Source organism: Heptranchias perlo, chromosome 32 (genome assembly GCF_035084215.1).
Source record: "Heptranchias perlo isolate sHepPer1 chromosome 32, sHepPer1.hap1, whole genome shotgun sequence".
In the NCBI taxonomy this organism is placed as follows: Eukaryota; Metazoa; Chordata; class Chondrichthyes; order Hexanchiformes; family Hexanchidae; genus Heptranchias; species Heptranchias perlo.
In genome coordinates this window covers 11,693,665-11,710,677 of record NC_090356.1, presented here as the reverse complement: position 1 = coordinate 11,710,677, position 17,013 = coordinate 11,693,665, and the positions used below count along the sequence as shown (strand labels likewise).

General features: G+C 40.7%; 1 protein-coding gene across 1 annotated transcript in view; it reads right to left on the bottom strand.

Moving 5' to 3' along the window:
• Window positions 1-7,457: 7,457 nt before the first annotated feature.
• Window positions 7,458-17,013, bottom strand: part of ctnnbip1 (catenin, beta interacting protein 1) — a 74,460-nt gene continuing 64,904 nt past the window's right edge. Inside the window, exon 4 of the mRNA XM_067970350.1 lies at window positions 7,458-13,319. Within this exon, the coding sequence (XP_067826451.1) occupies window positions 13,261-13,319 (59 nt within the window). The 3' untranslated portion in view covers window positions 7,458-13,260. The remainder of the gene's footprint in view (window positions 13,320-17,013) is intronic.

Genomic DNA, 17,013 nt, shown 5'->3' with positions numbered 1-17,013 from the left:
GCTGTTTAAATTGGCCCAACTGATGAGCTGCAAAACCTGAGGGAAATTTCAAAGCAGGGTTGACTATGAAGATTCTTTCTTCTCCCAATTAACAAGCACCGTTCTGATGAAACAGACTGTGTTTAGCTACACTCAGTGGGACCAGGCAGTACAGCACTGAATTAATGCCTGCCACAAACCCCTAAAGTTCACACCTTTCTACAAAGCAGTTTCCTGCTCATTTTTATCCTGAAATAAAATATGAAATAAAATATGAAAGGAATAGGCTGAATGCTGAAAAGCTGAGTGATATTTGCAGTGTTATCATTCAAACCTGATGGAAGTTTAAGGTAAGCAGTTTCACTGAACTATACAGACCAGGAAGGCCCCTGGTTCTACAATGGGTTTGCTGATCCCAGCTGGGAGTGGCAGTCTGAGTGCTGAGGGTGGCTTCGGTGTCACAAGGCCTGAGAAGGGGAAACAAAAAACAAAATCAGTCAGCATTCCTAATCGAGATCAGTGGTTCTGTGGGAATTGAATGTGTGTGGTTGTCATATGAGAACAGGATTGCCCCCTCCCAATTGAACGGTCTGTCAACTGGGACCATTGACCATTGGGACTCATACTGGTTCCACATGGAACTGGCCATTTGGGCCAGGTACTGTTCCAGTGAGCTGCCAGCACCTGTGGAACCAGCATGAGTTGCTATCTTCAGATTGAAGAGGTAGGGTGGCAAATTGGAGGAAAAATAAGAAAAAACAATGTCACAAGGGATAGAAACCATTCTCCTAATTAATGGTGGCCCCTCAACCCACTGAAGAGATTTTTTTCTTGTCATTCCCACCATTCATTATTCTTTATGAAGTAGATTTTTCAATTGGTGCTGTTCCCCTATTAACACCAAATGTGCTAGTATTAAAATGCTCTGTGCATCAATACAGTAGAGGAATATAATAAGTGTTTGTATGCAAATAGATGCCAATTGGTAAATACACTCCTCTAATTCAATACACGGGAATGGTACAAAAACAAAATACTTTGAATGCTGGAAATCTGAAAAAAAACAGAAAACACTTAATACTCAGCAGGTCAGGCAGCATCTGTGGAGTGAGAAACAGAATTAACATTTCCAGACGATGATCTTTCATCAGATGTTTGAAATGAACAGCTTTTAAGCAGATGCAGTGCGAGGGAAAAGAGGAGGTGGGGGGGGGGGGGGGGGAAGGGCAGGAAAAGAACAAAAGGGTGGAGGGCAAAAAGTGATGATGGTGCATGGCAAAATAAGATGATAGCGACAAGCATCGAAACAAAAGTTGGGTCCAGTGGAAGGGTAAATGGTTACAGCAGAGTAGCAGAGGAGGAGGAGGGAAGCATGGAAAATCTGGCAGAGAAAGCTCCACATTGTCACCCCACCTTAGGTCAGCTAACCTGACATCACACAACAAGAGATCTAACATGGGAACTTCCTGGTTTGTAAGACTCAAGTTCCTCGCCACTTGGCATATTCACCTCGAGTGATTAGGGGAGCTTGTTCTGAAACAGACAAGTAGTTTTCTGCTCCGAATACTGAAATAAATGGGTGATGACTCTCACTGTGTAGTGTGTGTAGATTTGTAGTGTAGACAATCTATTTTCACACAAGGCATCTCAGGTGACACCGCCACATACACACTCCCCTGTTTAGCTGGTACTCCACTCCAATCCAGGCCCATTGGAGGCCAAAGATTTGCAAATCCTATATCTAAATGGGTGGATGTAACTGTATACAGTTTAAGTGGGGTTTAAGTGGAGACCCAACGGCAGCTCATGAAACTCACTGTTTTGTGTGCCATTGGGTTTACCAAGGTCGTTACAGAATGCCGTTATTTCTCATATTCTGACTCTACTATTGTGACCGGCTGTGGAAAATAAGCATGGCTTTATTCCTTTCATTGGGTTTTACAGTCTATGTCTCAAAAAAAATGGAATAATTTATTTGAATTGTCTGACCTTGGCAACACTGAGTGCAATTCTCTATAGCATCTTTGTCATTTAGAATGTGAGACATAATTGCCATTACCCAATTTAAGTGAGGTCACTGCATGATGCATGTGTCTGCTGACTTCATTTCTTTTAATCCCCTAATAGTCCCTCAGTGCCCTCTCGTTTGTCAGCTTGTCTACACCTTCAGCGACGATTATAGAAGAGGTAAAAACAATCTTAAACCATGTTGTCACTGGTCTGATTTCCAACACAAAGAGCAAGTATAAAACAGAGGACAAGAGCACGATGGAACGCTTTCTATTGTTAAAAAGCTGCAAATATTGTGACAAATTCAGGCTGGAAACATTACATTGATGATAGCAACAAGTCACAAATATACATACCTTTCAAAAACTAGTTCCCCTTCTCTCCACCTCTGGGTGATATTCAGCCTTCTGTGATTTAGGACATTATGACGTGTGTATATATGATCAATAATTCACTTGACAAGTGTTAATTTCTTCAGTGACAGCCCTGATGCAGACATATTAATGTCAGTCTGCCTCCCTCCCCTCAGCAAAAGTAATGATGGAGATGGTAGCGGAAATTATTCAAAGCACAGTCACTTTGTGATATTACAGCAGTGAAGCCCAACTGAAAGAAAGACTCGCATTTATATAGCGCCTGTCATGACCTCAGGAAGTCCCAAAGCGCTTGACAGCCATGAAGTACTTTTTTTTTTACATGTAATCACTGTTGTAATGTGGGAATGTGTAGAATGCAACTGTGATATGTGCGAATTCCTGCTGAATGTAGCAGATATATTACAAATATCATTCAGACATCTTCAAAGTATTCTCTTCCCTCTTTGTACACTTTATTAAGTTATTGGAGACAACACCACATTTATAAAAGTGGGAATAACACAGATCATTTCTGGCATACCCTATCCCAACATCTGATGACAGAGTGTTATTTGTCAGCTTTAGTTAAAATTTGAAGAAATATTTTAAGCTGCAAAGGTGACCGCAACAAAATCTAGTTTCCAACAGAAAGGGATGAACTGTTACACCACACAGCCCCCCTAATGGTACAGTGAATAAAGGTACTGCTTAATATAGGCCGAACCCACACACACGAGAAGGATTCAGGTCCAATTTCTAGTCTGTACCAAGTTAGGTGGTGGGCAGTCTGGGCAGAACAATTGCCCCCTGCTCCTGGGCTAGGGATGGGAAAAATAAACCAGGGTCCTTGGCCAGTGATCCCTGCTGGAAAGTTCATGTGGATAGTAGGTGGAAATAGGGTTAAGTTGAGATATTATTCCCCCGTGGTCAAATAGTCTGCCAACAGTCACTATCAAGGCTCACATACAAAGAGGTACGGTACCAGTGGGTGCATGGAGCTTGTGGAACAATATCCCAGCCTGATTCAGCCTTAAGGAACAAAGAAAATTAAAATAGACATGACTTAGTTCATATATCACTGGTGAGCAAGTCTCCTTTCCCCCCAACAAAAAGTATTGAGGGAGATGGTTGTGAAGATTATTCAAAGTGCAGTCACGATGTGATATTACAGCAGTGAAGCCCAACTGAATGCGACTCTGATATGTACTGTATGTAGCAGATATATTACAAAGATCATTGGGACATCTTCAAAGTATTTCTGTTATTAGAAGCAGATTTATAATGCCAGCAATGTACTCGATTTATCTTACATGTTTAAGTAACTTCTGGATCTGCACGTTCCAATATCTACTTTTCATGTCAACGGACAGTCAATAATTAGTGGAGCCAAGAATATTATAAACTATTTGTGGATCTAATTATTCAAATACAAGCTACTCCATTAAAAGCAAATGGTGAAGGGGGGGAAGAATTAAATAAGTTACAGATACAACACTGAACAAAATTTTTGGCCGATTCCCTTCCCTTCTTTCTCGAAGGCACTGGCATTTGTTAGATATGGTTCCACCGGTGTCAGTCACCATCTGGTACCTCACTCCAGCAGGCCTACTTCATGTGTGAGAGGAGACAGTGATGGTCAGCAGGGTATTCAACCAAAGGGACATCACAGCCGAGCTCTTTCCAGCAGGTATCAGTGGTTAGTGATCAGGGGGCCAGCAGCCTGGTTGACCTTCCACCTCATGCCCAGGGATGATGAGGCCAATTGTAATGGTCCTGCAGCTGACCTACCTGAGATTAGCTAACTCAACACAGACCGGGAATTGAAACAGTTAGTGTACCCAGCATTGATCAGGAATGGAAACAATAATCCTCTGCTCTGTAAGGCTCAGCTACAAGATAGGGTATCGGGGGAGAAAATAGGAACTTGAAGGGAAACTCTGGCCCTGACTCAGATCAGCTACTCTTCCCCAATTATTTACTCAAAAGTCACAAAGCCTGGTCTGGTAATTCCCTCGAGAACTTCATTGCCATTTGGGCTTTTTAAATGACACATATAGTTACTTTCAGTTTTGTAATGCTGCTGAAATTGGATAATGTAGTGGATTGGAACTTTGGACCTCTGGGTTCACTTCCAGTCTCGACTTTATAGAATGAAGATCTTTGTCTCTACCAATTTCGTGGGTAGATCAGGCAGCAATTTCTATCCAGTCTCAGCCTGAGACATATCAGACTGGTACAATGCTGGGAGGGGGAGAGAGGGGGCTTCTAAGTTTGGAGCAGTTTTGATGCAGCATGTTATAAATGACCTGAAAGTGCTTGGCATAGATCCTGGGTTTCATAGTCTAAGATTATAATCCCAAAAAAGGAAATCTGCATACATATCCAAACGCAAAAACAGTCCACAACATGATTTGTAAATTGTAAGTATGGGAAATTATAATATAGGACTAATATCATGTACAAAATGAAATCACATCCATGTTATTCCCAAATGAAACTGTAAGATTGAAAAGTTTTCATTATTTTCAATACAACAAAGCAAACCTAGATCGAAACAGGATCACAGAGAAGTCAAAATGAGAATATTTCTATTGATGTATGCTGATAATCTTCCGTTAAAAAAACTGAGATCTATATAGCACCTTTCAGGTCCTCAAGACATCCCAAAGTGCTCCATGCACCAATAAATTACCGTTGAAGTGTAGTCACTATTATTATGTGGGTAAACTCAGCAGCCAATTTGTACACAGCAAGGTCCCACAAACAATAAATATGACGACCAACCTGTTAGTCTGGTTTTGATGGTGTTGGTTGAGGGAGGAATGTTGCCAGGACACTGGGAGGACTCCCTACTCTTCAAAAATGCTAAGGGATCTTTTACATCCACTTGAGCAGATAGGGGCTCAGTTTAACCTCCCATCCATAAGATGGTACCTCTAATAATGCAGCACATCCTGAGCACTGAAATGTCCGCCGAGATTCTGCGCTTAAGTACTGGAGTGGGGCTTGAAACCCCAACTTTCTAATTTAGCGGCAAGAGTGCTACTAACTGAGGCAAACGGACATCGAACAGGGCAACAAATGATCTCAAAACACTTTATTGACACTATTAATGTAATTTCCACACCTACTACTCTTCAGTCTTAGCAACAGAAAAGTCCTCCTGAATTAACCACTCATAGCTCAGATGTCTTTTCTGTCTCAAACCCATTTTTTCTCTTCACAGATGCTGCCTGACCTGCTGTATATTTCAGGCAGGGGCTGTTTTTATTTCAGAACTCAGCTGCTTACCAATCGATCGATTTCTGCTTTTGTCTTTAAGCAGACAGTAACATTTTTTTTTAAATTGCAAAAACTAAATACAATGAAAAAGGTACAATAGTACACACATGATGGTGCATTCAAAAGTACTAAAAAATAAATGAGAATCAATGTGTTGATGAAATAAGGTCATTTACAGGACCTCTCTGAAGAGCACTACACTCATTGGGGTCGATATTGGTTTTTGGGTGACTGACTGGCAGAATTATTGCCCCAGTGTTCGTGAGAGGATAGGGCAGCTGACCCCATTTTAAGGCTGTGAGCTCCCCATTAACACTGGGCAATATAGGTGAAAATTGACCCCATTCATTTCAGTCCAGCAGGCCTAAGTTTAAGGGGATCCAATAAAGTAAATTGGATCAAGGGTATCTACTTCAGTAATTAGAAAAATTTGATGCAATTTTAAATTGAAACTATGCTGCTGTATGATTTGAAAAGAATTATTAAGAACCCCTCCAAAGGTTCAGTTGGGAAAGGCAATGTGTAACCGAGCCATGTGGACTAGAAGGCCGCAGGTTCAATTCCCTGTCTGAGTTCGGCAGTCGAGGTTGCTGTAATTGACCTCCATATCCTTGGGATAGGAAAGAGAAAATTCAGCCCGGAATCCTGCTCCTGATTGTTATCCGGTGATCCCTGCTGGAAGGGGTATGGATGTGGACAGGAACAGGCTCGACTACAATGTCCCCCCTGGTCAAACAGCTTACTGTTACTGTCTGGATTCACATGTGAAGAATGAGCTGGAGGATGAGCACTTCAGGAGCAGAGAGGTGAAAACTGGCAAAAGAAAATATATTTCACATTCTAACCAAACATATCAAAAGAGAGAAATGCTGTGCCAGGAGGATGACTGGACAAGGACTTTCTTTTTTCACTCCCAGTACGAAAGCCACAGATCACAGATTGCCTGTTGGGGAATTCCCATATCTCTCATTTAGTACATAGTATATTGTGAAATGTTCCACTTGCATCTTTAAAATGTTTCTACAGTCACTGTATAACACCAGTGCTAACTAGACTTGATGCAGTAACCCCTGATGTTTTACTACTACAGCGCCAGTGTGATTATTTGATGAATATTGAATGGGTTTTCACAATGAAAGGAGCAAGCACCTTGCAAGTTTATTCTACTTACTAGTCGAATTCCTGTGGCATTGCAAATGGGGAGTCCAGACGAAGTATTGTCTTCAGGTCAAGGGCGGAGGATAATTGGATCAGGGCACACAGACATAATTCAAGTCCCCATTTTAAACTCATACTTTCTGCTCTGATTTTATGTTATAAATTCCTAAGTCCGTAGTTATAATGGAAACTGCCTATGTAAACTTGTCACACTGTAATTACACCCTCGCGCCAGTGGTTGCACTGCCTCGCCTCCATTAGCAGGAGTGTAATTACAGCACGGCAAGTTTACAAAATCAATTTCTATTATAAATATGGACATAGAAATTTATAATGGAAGGAGTTGACAGGCAGTGCAGACAGACACAAGATTTTTTATATATTCTATAGATTGTGCAGCTTTTCAATGGTTAATATGATGGGGATTGGAGCGGGGTGGGGGGGGGGGGTCCTTTTAATTTTCACTCGTTTCATAGATTTTACATTCATTTACATTTGAGTGCTTCAAAAGAATAAATATCGTTTAGGGAAAAAAAGCTATCTTTCTTAGTGAAGAAGTTAAGATAGCGTTGGATATGTATTCTAGTCAATAACCTCAATATATTCACCAGTTTTACACATGCAAGTGAAGATATTAAAACTGGAATCAAGTACTGAAAAATCCGGAAGATGTATTTTTGACAAATCTTTAACTTTATTCTGCATTACGAAAAATGACAGGTTAAGGGTCATCATGTCATGGGACAACAGTGATCTTTATTAACCCTCTACTCTCCAATCCCTACTTCGCTACAATATACTGCAGTAAAAAGCAGCATAAACATTTCCGCATTCTTTTTGAAGTTACACATCATAAGATGCAAAAATTGAACAGAAATAGTAAGAGCAACAACAGCTAAGAAAAAGGGAACAACTCTGAATATGCCCCTTGGGTCTGGAATACACCAATCTCATTGCCGTACAGTGACATTGGGGTCTGGCAGCTTTGGAACCCAGCCATTACAGTGTGGGTCTTCGAGATTGGATGGCTGCCTCCTGTTCCAATGATAGGAAGCATTACTGAAGGGCACAGTTTAGAGGCATTCACCTCAGAATACAAACACTACTACATTTATAATTGGTATTTTGTGTTTAATCAAACTGGAGGGTGGAGCAGGAGGGCATAAAGACAATAACTCAATTCTTGGTTTGAATCCAACTGGACAGGAAAGAGAGAGGACAAGGAGGTATAATTTCATGAAAGCAGATGCAAGTATAAAGTGAGGAAAACATAATTAGAAAACAAAAGTAAGTAGATCTCAAGGTCATTCTCTCTCCTTCTGTGAATACAGTTAATTGAAATCAGTTTGATTAGTTCAAAAGTCAGTTCTAAATTATTTTACAGAACATAAGGACAAAGGTTTTCACAAGCCCAATTTTCACGGAACATGAATGATTTGCCCTCTCATAGCTTCAATAACACTTAATTTAACCTTCTGAGAGATAATTCTGCAAAATTTCTTCCTGTCTGTTGCCCTCCTTAAAGGTAAATGAACAAAAGTCCAGTACATATATCCACATTCCTGCCTTATTCAACCCTTGCCAATTGCTTTCCATAAAGGATACTTCCAGTCTCAGCAGCACAGGATATATCATGTGCCACATACAGTACTTGATGATTATCCACTACTCTTCAGAGGAAAAAAATTCTAATCTTCTTTGACTCTTTGCACTTGTGTTCTCTAGTTCAAATTAAGTGGCCTTCTTATATTCATGTTATCCTGACACCCAGCAATTTAAAGACTTGGGTTAAGTTTGCTTTCAATGTTTCTTCTTCCAATTGACACTTTAGTTAATTATTCTCTTACAGCACATTCTGCCATAATCAACCTGGTTACTTTTCACTGCAGACAGGGTGCCAGTGTTCATAAAATCATTAATAGTACTGCGCTGTAACAGTCCACGAAAGCACTCGCAGAAGTAAACAGATTGGCCGCACTCTCAGGGGATATTGGGGCAGCATAATGCCATACAGCAATGGTGTGCAGACATACCAGACAACGAATGCCATGTGAGCAGCAGTTCACTGAACTGTGTAGCACGACAGTCAGTTACTTCCCCGTGGCATTGGGGATGGCTTTGAGAATCTCTCAATTTCTACCGTGAGGAGATTCACCAGCCAGAGGGCAAACAGTGACCAAAAAAAAGCGACCACCATGCCCTACCGCTCCGACCTGCACCAAAATGCAGCAGTAATCGGTGCAGTGCCTCCTTTAACAGGATAAAACTAGGTTAGTAAAAAAGTTTTAAAAACTGCATGCACACTAACCATACTGCACGAGTGTGTAATTTGAAAAAATATATTTTTGGTCACCTAGTTTTATACTGACAGATAAGGGGAGCTACTTTACTGGTAGGTACTCCAAAATCCAATACAATTATGGTACGGACAGGAGAAAGAAACACTGTTCATAGCCATCAGTGAATGCCTATGCTGCCATGATTGACAGTGGTGGGAAAGAGAACCCACAGTTATTTCTCTGCGCCACTGCAGTTTGGATAGCTGTGAAAAGGTGCGCTTTGTGCAATCACATTGAGTTGTCACAAGCTGTACACTGATTCAGCTCACATTTGCTGCAATAAGCAAGATATTATTCATTAATTAAGCCCTAAGGACTGCTGGTTAGGCTCTATATTGACATTTTCCTGAACATAACAGCCCAGTTTTGCAAAGGGGGCCTTAAACATGCATATGCAAACAGAGGGCCTAACACCTGTTTCAGGTACGTGCCCTGGAAACCTCTTTTGAGGCATAATGAATGCTCGTGCCCGCCCGGCAGTTTGGTTGCTTAGGTACCTGTTTTGCGGCAGGAAAATGGGTGTGGCGTTATCATATTTCGAGGCCGTTGACTTCGATCCTAGCTCAGATTTGGATAGAATGTTGGGAATTATGGATATTGAAGATAACATCACTCCATACCAGTATAACGTTTATACGGAAATAATTGTACAGCCAGTAAACGAGATGGTATTTAGGTCTGCGGGTCTCAGCTGTAGAGATAATAAAATGATCCTGCAACCCGTGCATTTATAGATGCCTAGTGTTGGCATATCCAATACAATGTCATGATACATGCAATTAACTTGTTGCAAATTTCACATGAAACTAAATAACCCTGATTTTTTAATACTCACCATTGCTGGAAAGCAAGGTTTTGTAGACATTAGATGAGGAATGGATTAGACTCAGCTGTCATAGCCTACTGCAACCTACTGTCGTGAAGAATGGCCTCTTGGGTGAGGTACTGCAGGGGATGGGGTTGCAGGCACTTGTGGAATTGCTGCTCAATGTGAGTCACTGACATTGTGAGAAGCTGGGAAAAACAATTGAAGAGCAAATCTACTAGAAAGCCATTACAGTCTGACTAAATGTTTTCTGAGCTACAATGAAACCTTCATTAAATGCTTACTTTTGCAGATGAACGTAATGTTCTGCCCGAAACCCAGACACAGCAATGGTTTTGGTATATGATCACAACTTCTTGTAAGGCAGTTACTTTCCACAGGTATAAACTCATTTTGTTTAAAGATGTTGCTAGCCTAACATGTTAGCATGTGGCAGCTTAACTCAAGAGTGGGTGATTTGCAATTACATTAGGAAATTGGTTCAAGCAGATTTTCTTGTTTTGCCTAAATAGAATCACTGAATGATACAGCGCAGGAGACCAATCGGTCCATCTTGCCTTTGCCGGCTCTTTGAAAGAGCTATCCAATTAGCTCCACCCTTTGTAGACCGTAAAGTTCAATGAACATCAGCCCCTTCCTCCCTTCATAACGCACTTGATATAACACTGCTTAGAACTGGCTATTTGAAGAGCCTCTGAGAAGGCCTCCATTCTTCTCCCATGTGGAAAACACTTAGCTTCTGTTTAACACTCATTGCTGAGGTAAAGAATTCACCATTGATGTGAACCTGTGTCCTAACAATCTGTCTTACTGGATAATGTACACGGGCTGCTTCACTGATGGAGAACTTCAACAGTTGCTTTATTTTTGTGTTCTCCCCTTCTTTAAGTAACCCCATCTGAAAAGGCAGACAAGTAATTGACTCCCAGGCTTCTGCCTATGTTGCCTCCAGGGAGGTAAGCAAGAGCAGCCTGGGGTGACCTGCCCTCTGATATTCCCTCTGAGGGAGATGTGCATCTAATCTGCTCCACCTCACTGATGGGACAGCAGAAACCAGGAACTCACTACGCGGGGTATCACAGGCGGAGACTCCGAATCCGTCATTCTGTGGCTCAGCACAATAGAATCCAAACACTGCTAAATAAGCTCCTCTTATTCTAATTCTATTTTTGCTAGAATGCTTTGCAGTATTTTTTTTTAAACCAGATTGATGGATTGAATTGAAGTTATTCATTTCAAAGAAGCTATTCCCATAAAAGGCCAAACTAAATGCAAACGGTCCATTGTCATGAGAAAAAAAATAAAAACAAAATACTTAACTCAAAGTGAACATGATGATAGTTTTCACTGTATTTCCAATTATCCCACACAAAAAGAGCAACAACCATAGGATCTCACAACACACCCAACCATTACAAGAGGAATTGTTAAATTGTACAATTCGACTAAGTGCCAAACCATTTGCATCTCTAGCTGAAATTGGGCAAATGAGGGGTGGGGGGGGGGGGGGAAGACAAAAGATACATTATCTACTGTGATCAGTAGATGCACAATACATAGTCAAAAATGGGCCATTAACATAGTCAACCATAATATAAGTGTTGAATGTGTAGATTCTGAATATCCACACAGAAAATAAGCCTGCCAGTGCTGCATCAAGATACAGCAGCACTTCTTGCAAGGCAAACCCATGGGTAACTAGAAGCTTCAGACATCCCCATCAGTTTAGAAACTAGTGATCAAGCACTTCAGTCAACAGTTTTGCAATCTATTACTGTGAAAACCTACAGCAAACAGGCTCAATTTTCTGGTTTGTGAGAAACAGTATTTGCATTTTTTAAAAATTTCTTTTCGGCAGGGAGATGTTAAACATTTTGAAAAACAAGTTGGAGAGCCCTGCAGCAGGGAACGGTGTCTCCTGAATCAGACAGCACTCCGTACTTAGTTCTTTACTGTTTTTTTGTTGTAAGAAAATTAATACATTTCCTTAACTGTAATCGCAGTCAAGGACAGTAGTGTTCAGAGCACAGAATCTGCCTTGGCATAATCAACTTAGAAGTACCCAGCTTCATGAAATACCTGTAGCAATAGTGTAGACTTTTATACCAGGCACCCTGACTTTCAAACAAGCTTTCAAAAAAAAAAACACATGCAACATTTGCTTCACTTGGTGAGAGTTCAGTGTGAGGAGTTCTGAAACTAGGACGCAGTCTAAACAGTCGACAGTGGGCCAGATTTTTTTTTGGTGTCACACACAATGAAAAATATGAATAATAAAAACAAAGCCGCCTTCCACTTTGTGAACATCTGAGGACTCAGCATTCAGGCTTTACAAAGGTATCAATGAAACGGATGCTTGCAGGCTCCCTGGGCTGACAATGCCATGTCAGGATGGGTTACCTCAGCAAGTGCAAACCTCACCATTAACTAGCTGTACTGATCATTAAAACCAGATCTCTCCCTGATGGCTTGCTGCTCTGCTACCCCTGTTGCTTAAATCAGTTTGTAAAACGTGTTGCCTTTGCCCTCTGGAGTATGCAGCTAGTGTTTTCTTTTAGTAAATTGTTATTCTGTATTAGCCATTTTCCTTAAAAAAAACAGGGGCAAGGGAACTGAAAAAATAACACGCAGTTTGAATACATTTTGGTCGTTGTACACAAATAAACAGATTGTCTAAATAATTTTTAAAAAATTTCTCTGCAAGCAGCTTAACTGCTGATACAAAAAAGAACAGATAACTAAACTAATTTTAGTAGGACCTAAAAATGAAACTTAAATTAATTTAACATAACAAATTGTCTATTTGCTGCACACGGTGCGGTTTCCAAGGAGGAACTCGTGCTGTCTGTCATGTTTATTAATCTGCTGTAAAAGACATGATGTTAATGAATTCTCCACAGAATCCTCCGGCATGAACTGGGAAATACGGCATCAGCTTCCACAGTGGGAGTGGATAAATTATGCTTCAGCACAGAGCATGAGGGGCACAGGCCAGCTTTCGTCACACGACACCCGAGCTGCATTTGTGCTGCAGGAGCAGCCTTTATGTACTTTAAAAAAATAAACAATGCACACAAACAAAAATAAAACACAAAGAGGACAGCGGATCCTTTCTGCCAATCAAAAAAACAAGTCTTTTTTTCCCCTGGTCGGTAGAGGCAGTCCAGATGAACAACACTGGTTATCACAGACACATAGCTGTGACACTACAGTACATGAGAAGACAAGCAACTTGTGAACACCCTGGAATCTTCAAAAGCATTGTCCATAATTTTGCTGCCTGCCCCCAACCATCAGTGACTATTCCCCTTCATTGCCGTCTGTCCTCTGTTTCTTGTCTGGAGAAGGCCATCACAACATCCTCTGCACCTGCAAGATAAAAAAAAATAATTTACCACACATCATCACACGACAGGCGAGATACTAGTTAAACTGTTAAAATTATCGCAGATTGTGGCAAACAGAACATCAAGCCAACAGCTTGATAATAAAAGCCCTCAGTTTACATTACTGACACTGGGAGTTTGAATCGATGGCACTTTAAATGCCCGCCATACATGGAATGGGATTTATGTAAAACCAGCAATATGCTCAACACAAAGGCTGAATTTTCAAATGCATTTTTATGCATCAGAAGAAAATAATCAGAAATCTTTACAAATCTGCTTTAAAAAGGAGAGCAACTAAAATTAAATCAAGCCATGAAGTTTTTTGTGCATTTCGCAATAGCTGTTAATTGAAATCACAACAATGATCATTATGGCTCAAAAGACCAACACCAGGTCTTTTACCTAAATAAGGACCAATTCCACAGTCACCATTATGCAGCAATCTATCTTTATTACACTTTCCTACAGATCAAAGTGCAGGCTTCATTGTAAATTTATATAATTCCAAATGACATCGCCCAAGATTTTTGTGCATGATACTAGCTGTTCTCCCTCAGTATTGAAGGGTAGTTTGGGTTCTGGACTGTAGTTGTGATGGAGCCGTTAAGAGTGAGTTTTATTTAACCTGGTCTGCCCCTTTAAGGCCACCGTTCAGGTACTCCTTCAGGGAAGAGGTCTAAATCGGCACATCCTGAGATCAGAGGGCAATTGTAGTTACTCTTGGCCCCTGTCCTTGGGGAGAGGCTGGGTTATCAAGGCAAGAAAAGACGGCAAATGACCGGTTTTCTTTTTTAAAAAAATACTTGACACTGAAGTGTGACTGACCTGCGCTGGATTCAAAAGAGATAAAGAGGGAAAGAAATAGTTAAAGACAAGCTTCAAATTGAACCCGAGCCAAATTAATCTGAACAGAGTTAACTGTTTTAATTAAGAAAAGATCAGAACTTCCATCCAATTCTGACCATTTAAGAAAAGGCTACAAATGTGCAGTGGAAGAGTTTTGTTTTTGTTTTGCCGTCTTACTGCAGCAACAGGTCAAATGTTTCAGTCGCTGATTCGGGAGGCTCCACATTCACCAGGGTCAGGAATCAGCAACTGAAAAGTTACTGTCTGGTAGTTTTAAGTATAAATAACTATTTATTTGTATGAAAACATTTCTCTTCTGTGTGTGCATTGTATTTGTTTGCCCCAGCAGGGTCAGTGCCTGCGTGGATTAGTCATCTAAGTGTGACTTAAATACTACTCAAGTGTGTGTGAATCCTGCATGTGCAGTCAGTGCAAAGTCATGGTGACTTTACCATCCTTGCAGTGGACCTTACTCAAAGTTAGAAGATTGGTTCCACCGAGGTCAATAATACTGAAAACACATTGCTGGCTTGTATGGGCAGACTGCGAGAAGAGACTCCTACAACAACCAAATCCCAAGATGGGGCACCGTGTGCGTGTGTGTGACCTTTACATTTACCAGCGAGTGCAGTTCAAACTAGAGCCAGTGTAAGAAAACAACAATTCAGGAGCACAGAGCTGCTTCCAGTGGAAAGAGCGAGCTGGGTCATTTTTACCACAGAATCATTACTGACAGCTCTCTTGTATAAAGGGGCTGTAAAGGATTAACTTCTACAGCATTTTTTTTCTGGTTAGTCTTTGGGTGGGAGGGAGTCCATTTGGTTAAGATATTTAGGTCTATAGTCGAGGAAGGTTCTCTCCACAACTTCCTCCAAGTTTTTTTTTAAACTTTGGGTTTGAGTAATGCAAAGGCTCATTCCTCCCTCAACATGAAATATCCATGACTGTATTCTTGAGCACTTTCATTTTTCCAATTTAAAAGTAGTAAACAGTGCCGACAGAATAGAGTGCTTTCAAGATAATGCCCGTTTCAGGTGGTTTCGGGAATTAAATGAATTGTACAAATATTATAAGCAATGCAGGAAAATAATGTCTCTAAACATAAAAATATAAACTGCGTGATCACAAACCACGACACACTCTGAACTGGGAGAGAGATAAACTGTTCCCACATCTGAGTTTTTACTCTAGATAATTTTCTCGGATTCAGTGTCTCTGACCACTTCTGTAGGGGAGGCCCTGGTCCCTATGGCCGAGAGTGTGTCTTTACTTGCCCAATATCTAAATAATTGGTAGAGAATCCACAGATCAAACAAAAAACCTTTGTTACTGTATTTGACCGTTCTGGCTATATCATATGTCTTCCGTTGGTCATCTTTGACTTTAGAAGGCATGAAAATAAATGCTTCACATGTCAGTGGCTTTGGCAATAAAATGCTAATTTACTAAATAATAAATGGATATGAGAATAGAAGCAATGATACACTGTAGATTTTCAGTAGTTACAGACTTAACTATCCCTCCTCGAAAATAAAGAAATGAACCAACAGTTGTGCTTGCTGTGATAAACTACAATAGAAACTGCACACCTGTCCCTAAATATTGCCCTTTTTGTTACTAATCATTGATGGAGTCGCTCTCTCTTTCTGGCCTGTGTCTCTTGTGTTAATGGCTTCAGACGAATTACTCAATTTTAATAAGACAGACCGAGAAGTACTTTTGAAAGAAAAATTAAGTTTAATTATGTGTCGCTTAACTTCAAAAAGAATTGCCAACTGAACAAAAATACAGACATGCAAAATACAGAACTGAGTAGCTTGGCCCCTCCCTCAGGTACCTGCTGCAGACAAAACATCTATTCCGATGCTCCTGCATATCAAACCAATCTGAGCCATTTTCTATGGGTGAACCTGGCTTTTAATCCCATATGTGCTGTGACAGAAAGAAAGAAACCAATACCATGATACACTATACACAAAAAGTGCTTAATTTTTGTCGCAAACAAAAGCAAATTTTCTGAATTTTCACAGATCATCTACGTACAAATTTTGGAGCTATCAAGTACAGCAACACTAACATGGCTGAATCCAGCTTCACCAGAAAAGTATTCAAACTCAAATCTGTGAAATAGTCTCACTCCTGGAATTGAGCACATAATCTAACCAGCCCGCAGACCTGCTCCCAGGTCTCTACCAACGCTGCTCGAAGATTAACCAATGAGAACTGCACTCAAACACCTTGGGTGGTTATCCCACCAATTGCCCCTCTCTCCCTGCCTCCCAACAACAACTGCCATTGAAAGCTTAACGTGGGGAGTCAACAACAACAAATTGCATTTATATAGCTTCTTTAACGTAGTAAAACGTCCACAGGCGCTTAGTCAGTGCCCAAGTCTTCAACCTACCTCTTTGTGGCGTGCTGGAGTTGGACTCTGTGGTGATACAGTAACGATACTTCCTGGTTTTTTTAAAGATTATTTTTCTCTCTTCAGTCTGTGATGCAGCCGATACAAGATTCTGAAGCTGCACCTGGTATTTATGTTAAGGTTCTGGCACTTCCACCAAATCAGAACCCTGCTTTATGACTGGTAGGGTCTCTTTTTTAATTGCAATTAGCAGTTTTCTGTGCACAGCAAAAAAAATTGTGCACTTAAGAGTGGCATCAATTAGGGTGATGAGAGGAGAAACTAAATGACAAACTGGCCCTAAAAACAAGACTGTTAAGAGGAGCTCCAACTGAAACACAAATTAAAATGTACCACAGAAGATACTGAAATGTAATTAGCTCAGCAGTTTCACTCCATGCCTAAAATAATCCTCGTGTTTGCA